This window comes from Manihot esculenta, chromosome 2, assembly GCF_001659605.2.
Source record: "Manihot esculenta cultivar AM560-2 chromosome 2, M.esculenta_v8, whole genome shotgun sequence".
Classification (NCBI taxonomy): Eukaryota; Viridiplantae; Streptophyta; class Magnoliopsida; order Malpighiales; family Euphorbiaceae; genus Manihot; species Manihot esculenta.
The window spans coordinates 32,345,386-32,353,626 of record NC_035162.2 but is presented as its reverse complement, the minus strand read 5'-3'; the positions used below and the strand labels follow the sequence as shown (position 1 = coordinate 32,353,626).

At 25.5% G+C, this 8,241-nt stretch overlaps 1 protein-coding gene across 1 annotated transcript; it reads left to right on the top strand.

Annotated features, from left to right (window-relative positions):
- Nucleotides 1–1,023: 1,023 nt before the first annotated feature.
- Nucleotides 1,024–7,364, top strand: LOC110607281 (3-ketoacyl-CoA synthase 11). Its single transcript, XM_021746367.2, has 2 exons — nucleotides 1,024–1,695; nucleotides 6,470–7,364. Exons 1-2 carry the CDS (start codon nucleotides 1,063–1,065, stop codon nucleotides 7,250–7,252), a joined length of 1,416 nt encoding a protein of 471 aa, XP_021602059.1. The 5' UTR covers nucleotides 1,024–1,062; the 3' UTR covers nucleotides 7,253–7,364.
- The last annotated feature ends 877 nt before the right edge of the window (nucleotides 7,365–8,241 follow it).

The following is an 8,241-nucleotide window of genomic DNA, read 5'->3' as shown; positions in this document are numbered from 1 at the left end:
AGATACACATTCTTACATAATTATTCTTGGATTTAAAATATCTCACTACATTTACCCTTTTTCTTTAATATACTGACTTGAGCGTTAGAGTGACTGTTATAGATGTCAGTCACTTCACTTTCTTTTTTTCGGATACAACACAATTTCAATTTCATCAAAATTGAAAAATGACTAACATGATTTAATAAAATAAAAAACTAGCTTTATAAATAACAAATACATAAAAGAATCTAGTGATGATAGGATTTTTTTTCATTATTTTTATATATTTTTTAAACAATGATAGAATAAAGCTTTTTATTTTCTTTTTTCAATTTTTCTCCTTTTAAGTCAAAATCACGTGTAATATTTTTGCCCATTACGTGAAAAATGTTATGATCTTTTCATTAACATTATTTAAAGTAAACATAAATTACATTTTATTAAGGTTACTTTTACTATTTAAAATATGTTTTGTCGATCAATTAAGTAATTAATATAAAAGGGGAAAAACCTTTATGTTGCAATATTTGAATTTGCTGAAAGAGAATTATAACTTCATGACATAGATGAGGCACTAAAATTAAATTACTGCATGGTTGGTCTAAGAAAAAATGTGGCATAATATATATATATATATTAATTTTTTTATTTAAATTTTATTCTGAAATTTATTTAAATTTCTAAATTTATATTTGTAATGATAATTTTATAATATTTATTATGAATATATATTAGTAATAATAATTTAAATTTTATATTTTTATTTCTAATTAATAATTAAAGGACAAAACGTTTTCTTTTAAGAATTAAAAATAATCTGTACCAGTATTCATAATTCGAGTTCTATGATTAAAGGAAAAGAGAACCTCACTTTTCTAGTATAGTCTATTATATTTAAAATTATAATAGATTTTATTAAATTATGGATATTAATTTTCTATTAATTAAATGTATTAACTGGATATATATAAAAAAAAAAAGTTAAAAAGAGAAAGAAAAAGATATTTGCCACCAATATATATATATAAGGCACATCATCTGATAAATTATCATAGCTAAAACTGCTTGCTCTCCAATCCCATGTTCCTCTTTCTCACACCATTTCTTGGCATGACTTTGGTTCATTGTTCAATGCTCACCCTTCAAAATCTCAGTAATCTATGGAACCAACCCAAACTCAATTCTGAAACATTAGTTATATGCTCAACTTTTTTACTGACTATAATCATTCTATATTTTATGAGAAAGCCAAGAAAAGTCTACTTAGTTGATTTTGCTTGTTACAAGCCAGAGCCATCTTACAAGTGCTCCAAAGAGCATTGCCTGAAGATAGCTGAAAGTATGAGAGTGTTCACAAAGGAAAGTTTAGAGTTTGCAAAGAAAATTCTAGAGAGATCTGGGATTGGTCAAGACGCATACGGATCTAATGGAATATTGCAAAACCCTCAAGACTTTTCCATGGCCGAGGCAAGAAGGGAGTCAGAAATGGTGATTTTTGGAGCAATTGATGAGCTGCTGGCTAAAACTGGGGTGAAGCTTGTAGATATAGGAATACTCGTAGTGAATTGCAGTCTGTTCAATCCTCAGCCGTCTCTCTCGGCCATGATTATCAATCGCTACAAGTTAAGAGCGAATATTTTGAGCTTTAATCTTGCTGGTATGGGATGCAGTGCTGGACTTATTTCTATACAGCTCGCCAAAGATCTTTTACAGGTTTATTATTTTTTAAATAATAAAAAATTATATTTACTAATTGCACGTCTATTTAAATTCAAATTCTAGCTTTGCCGATTAATTAATTTTCCAATTAACAATTCTTTTCATTGTTAATTTTTAACCTGTAATCTTTATAAAAATATAACTAGTTGCACTCCGAGGTTTAACCTAGTGAAAAGTGCATCCTAATAGACTTGAGAGGTCTAAGATTCTACTCTTCCAATTCCTATTTCAAAAAAAAAAAAATATATATATATATATATATATATATAACTAGTTAACACTTGAAATTTATAAAAAAAAAAAACCATTAAACTCCTAGCTATGTGTAGATATATAGTTATATTTTAGTGCAGAAATAATTTAAGTACAGTCTAAATTTTCAAGAATTAAATAGTTATATTTTATAAAATTTAAGAGTGAAATAATTATATTTTTTCCGTCAAGATGCTCAATAATTTGCACTTTAATTCCTTTTGTATCGGCCATTCAATAGCTTTTTTTTATTACTTTGCAAAATAAAACTCTATTTTTTAATTATCCGGCTATAGATTCTCCAAAAATATTAGGGTGCCGGTAAGGATTTGAAAATATCAATGATACAACTGATTTTGTGTAAAACATTTATGGTGAAATTACAAATTAGCTTATTTTATGTGCTTGAATTCTTTAGAATCTGAAAGTTATATTTATTTATTTTGTTCCCTTTCTCGACCTATAAAGAAAAAAAAAATCAAGTTCTAAAAGTTATCTTTTACCTTTAGAAAAATGTACAACTGCTTAATTTACTATTTATGGAGGATTGGACTCTTGAGCTTGATCTCTTTTATTATATATACATATAACCGAACTCCTGATCTCATAAATTACAAAAGTAAAACTTGACGGATAAATTAATTATAATACTAATTAATATGTTAAATAGTGTTGGTATTGTAAAAATGAGTTTATATTTTAAAATATTTTGCTTTATTAATAAATTTTTATTTTTTAAATATTTTTAAATTTTAAATATAATTATCTCATTTTATAAGATATTTTAACTGTTAAAAATCTTTATTTGTGAGTTTTTTTTTTTTGTCGGTTTGATATTAAAATATAATATTATAATTAATTATTTTGATATTGTATAGATTTAATTAGATTTTGTCTAAATTTTTACACCAGCTTATAATAATTATTTTATCCATTATAAATAACATGCACTTTTTAAAGAAAATACATATTTTTTTTACTTTATTCTTTTCTTTTTCGATACTCTCTACTAGGTAAAAAATTAAAAATAAATTCTTATTATTTTGATTTTAGAAATTAAGATTCCAGAGAAACATGTTTTAATCTAGAAAAATATGTTTTATTCTAAGAAATTGCAAAATAAATCCTTAAAGATCGTGTCTAACGTGACTAAGATTTTATCATTCTATCATACTTTTTCAACAATTTTAAGGATTTATTTTATCTTTCAATGGTGAGAGAGAAGCACAATAGCTAAAAATAGAAAAATTGAGGCAAAAGAAATAAAAGTGATGCCAAAACTCTTTGAAAAATAATTAAAGGCCTACCCTCAAGTAAAAGATCTAGATTATTAGAAATTTGTTGTTATAAAAAACTGATGTTTGGACAATGAATTTATCAAGGTGAGTTTTTTATTACTATTGTTTTTCTTTAAATGCTATTTTGTTTTTCCTTTTAGTCAACCAGAGATGATAGGTATTAATCAAATATTAAATCAATAGAATTAATTTGAAAATTTAAGAAATATATGTGTTGTGTGTTTAAAAAATTAAATATTATAACCATAATAACAGTTTTTCTTTTACTTGATAAGAATTAGAGAGTAAAAATAATTAATGAAAAAATTTGCTTGATTCAACCTCATCCTAGTTTTTAAATATGCTTGATTCAACCTTATCCTAGTTTTTTAAGCTTTGCTCACATGTTTGAACATGTTTTTTTGCTTTTAAATTATGACAGCCTTTTTATTTTTAGTATTTGTAATTGTTATTTGATGTTTGGATGAATTTGAATTAATTAATGGAATAAATAATTTATTAAATTTTATTACAAAAGAACAGAATGACCCTTGGGCATTAAGTAAAATTATATATTTATTTTTTAGGCAATTTAACAATACCATGAATATCATTTTTTTTTGTAAGTCCTGGAATCAATAAACCCATTGAGCTGTGAAAAAATAAATTAAAAATTTTTTTATCTGCAAATACGCAATAAAATAGAGGTGGCAAAAATGTTATGATAAATTAGGTTCAAACACAACTGCAAACTGAGAAATCAAAAATAAAAATAAAAATTTAGCTCCATCCCATCCCCATAATTTCTCATAGTAGTATTTAGAATACTACAATAGGAGAAAACAAAATAATAAATTGATAAACCCCCTATGCATTATGGAAAAAAAATTATAAGATTGATCCAAAATATTTAAAAGTATGTCTGTATTTTGCAAAAAGTATGCTTTTTGATCCTAAAAAATAAAAGGTTGAAATTTAATTATTTTATTTTTCTTATGTAAAAGTTTATTCACTAAATGGATTTTTAGTTTTTGGAGATTTGAAAGAAAAATTTTATATAGTACAATCTAAGGTTGTCTTGTTTCTAATAAATAAAATAAAGTTTACAAAATTCTTGAATCTTGATATGGTTTGAAATAATCACCTAAACAGTGGCATGCGATATTTGACTAAGCTTTGGTTAGTGTATATGCTTATAAAGTTTATACATAATGAATGTGTGATTATTTGTTTATATATGAATGATGTACTTATATTTAACACAAATTATAATGTAGCATATGAAATAAAATGTTTCTCTATTTATAAATTTCATATATAATATGTAAATGAAGCAAATGTGATTTGAGATATTAAAATCATAAGTAGGAATGATGGCGTAATTATATCACATAAGTATTATGTTGAGAAACGTTTAAAGAAGTTTGAATATTTCAATATCAAATTCGTGTGTAGCCCTTATGATGCTAGGTAATCTTATTACTCAATATGAATATACACATATTATTCGAACCACGTTGCATTTATGATTTTTTTTTCTAAGCTTGACATAGCTTCCTTATGTTAGATAAATTGAGCATATATAATCTCAGTCATAATCATGAGGCTGTATTAGTCAAACTTGAACTATTTGAGAGGTACCAAGAGTCATAGTATTCTATAAATAGAATTCCCACTGTATTAGAAGAATACAGTAATGATAATTGAATTTTGGATTCAAATGAAATAAAATTTGAATTTGAAATCCACTAGTGGTGATATGTTCACTCAAAGTGGTGGTGCAGTTATTTGAAAATTAACTAAATAAATTATCATTGCCAAAATCACTATGAAGTTAGAGTTTATTGCTATGGAATTAACTAGCAATGAGGCTGAGTAACTGAGAAATTTCTTAATAAATATTATATTGGAAAAAAAACCAACACAATATGTGTCTATGTATTGTGATTTTCAAACAGTAATAGCTATTGCAAACAAATAAAATTTTCAATAATAGAAATAGATATATTCGTCTAATACATACATAATATGGTTAAGTAGCTGCTGAGAAATGAAATTACTTCTATTAATTGTGTGAAGTTCAAAGTGAATTTAGTTAATTTTCTTACTAAACATTCAAAAAAAAAGTTAATAAATGAAATATCAAAGTGAATGAGACTTGACCAAAATAATAGTGATAAGAATCCATTCTTTGTGATTAGAGATCCCATGACAAAGGTTCATATAGCTATAATAAGTCACTTGATATATCTACTAGTACTATTTATCATTGTCCATTTTTATAGTGTGAGAAGTGTTAGACTGCATTAAATAAGAGGATGAATTTAAAACTCCTAATGATATTCATATCCCTTGTAGGTAGTGTATAAATTGTAGTATGCACTTGATGATATCACCTATATAAGTATAGAGTGGGGGCCGCTTTTATAAGATTGTGACATAACCTCTAAAGCACGTATAAGCGTGCACATGACCTATTAGCACAAAACATTGTAGACAACGAGATCTGTGAAGTGTTAAGAAATTAATGGCATATTAGCCTACCAAAAGGAGTTTTTGGTTCATATAAGTAAAAGTTTCTCCAATTACTCTATATGCTAAATCTTATTAGTTTATGTCTAATTTATAGTCCAGAAAATACCAGTTTCGAAGCATATACAATTAAATCTTAAATTAAGCAATGAAAAACCTTTTGAAATATGTAGGCCATTATTGTAAAAATGAGTTTACATTTTAAAAATTTTTACTTACCAATAAATATTTATTTTTCACCTTTCAAATATTTTTAGATCTCAAATATTATTATCTCATCTTATAAGATTTTAAGGTCATTGAATATTTTTATTTGTGAGATTTCTTTTGCTATTGCAGGTGTGATATTAAAATCTAATATTATATCTCATTCTTATGATATTGTATAGATTTAATTAGACGATCTCCAGATTTTTACAACTGCTTATAACAGCTAATTTTTTCACTATATAAATAGCATGTATTTTTTTTAGAGAAAATACACCTATTTTCTACTTTATTCTTTTCATTTTCTATGCTTTATGTTGGACGAAAAATTAAAAATAAATTCTTGTTATTTTGATCCTGAAAATTAAAATTCTAAAAGAACATGTTTTATCATATGAGATTGCAAAATAAATCATTAAGGATAGTGTCTAAGACACTCAAATTTTATTATCCTATCTTACTTTTTAAATAATAGATAACCTCTATTATTCATTGTGTAGGTCCATGGAGACTCTTATGCCCTAGTGGTTACCACAGAAAATGTCACTAGTAGTTGGTATGCCGGCAATGAACGCTCAATGCTTGTCACAAACTCCCTATTTCGCGTTGGAGGAGCTGCAATTCTTCTATCCAACCTAACATCTGATCGTCGACATTCTAAATATCAGCTCATGTATAGTATACGAACTCACAACGGTGCTGATGATAAGTCCTACAATAGTATAATGCAACAAGAAGATGAGAACAACATATTGGGAGTCTCATTGTCAAAAGAACTCATAAGGGTTGCTGGAGATACCCTTAAGGCAAACATCACCGCACTTGGACCATTAGTTCTTCCATTGTCTGAGCAGCTGATATTTCTTGCAAATTTAATAATGAAAAGGATTTTCAAAATGAAGATAAAATCATATATTCCAGATTTCAAGTTGGCAATTGAACACTTCTGCATACATCCTGGAGGAAGAGCTGTTTTAGATGAGGTAGAAAAAAGCCTTGGTCTCAGTGAATGGCACATGGAGCCTTCAAGAATGACTCTCTTTAGGTTTGCAAACACTTCAAGTAGTTCATTGTGGTATGAATTGGCTTACACAGAGGCTAAGGGAAGGATCAAGAAGGGTGATAAGGTGTTGCAATTAGGTTTTGGTGCAGGGTTCAAGTGCAACAGCGTTGTGTGGCATGCTATAAGGTCTATCAATCCAGCCAATGAGAAGAACCCTTGGATTGATGAAATTAATGATTTTCCTGTTTTCGTACCTAAAGTTACACCTGTAATATATTAAATCTTTCTTTCTCTTGTTTTTGGGCTAAACTTTTCATTTTAGAAATTCCAGTGTTCTTGTAATAGTATTATAACTTATAATAATATTAATGGGCTTTCTACCGTAAAGGTTTCGAATTTAAACTCTAGTTATAATTTATAATAACAATGGCTTTTTTTATAAATGATAATTTATTTTTAAATTTATTAAATTTTACCAATAAATTTTAATTCATTGATATTGGCAGTATTTTCATAATTTTAATTTTAAAGTCTTAAATTCGAGTTACAGTTGAAGCTAATTATATAATACAAATTATATGAAAATTTTTGGAAATCTATAATTTTATATTATGAGGAATACAAATCATTATAATAAAATTATTTAATACTAATTTTAAAATTATAAAATTACAAAAAGTCATAAAATTTATTATTTAATTTTATATAAACCAATAAAACTTAAAGACAGTTTACAATTATAACAATAAGTTCAAATTATCCAAAATATAGTATTCAATTTTATATAATAAAAAATACTTGCAAAATTTAAATTTCATAATGATATATAAAAATAAATAATAATATATTGAAATTTTATAACTAAAAGCTTGTGTATTTTTACTTTATAAAAGATAATAAAATAAAAAACATGTAATAACTTATTTTAATTAATAAAATAAATTATTATATGCTATTAAATTTCTACATTGCACTTTAAAATTTTTTTTGTTAAAAATTATTTATATCAATGTCGTCACTTCATATACATATTTGTAAAGATGTGAAAAAAAATTAGCCAATTTCGTAGCCTTCTGGTTAAATTGATAGGAAACGATATTGGTGATCCTTGTCGGTAACATTATCAAATATTTTCTATTAAAAGTAATCGAATCGGTTTGAAAAATCTTATTCAATTCAGATAGTTCAAAAATTTAATAATTAACCAATCGATTCACATCGAATTAAAATAAATTTTATATTTAATTCAATTTACTTTTATAATAAAAT

Excerpts from the sequence above, each read along its gene's own strand:
- LOC110607281 (XM_021746367.2), top strand. The coding sequence starts at position 1,063 with ATGTTCCTCTTTCTCACACCATTTCTTGGCATGACTTTGGTTCATTGT. Across the intron at positions 1,696-6,469 it reads TCGCCAAAGATCTTTTACAG|GTCCATGGAGACTCTTATGC; the intron begins GTTTATTATTTT and ends TTCATTGTGTAG.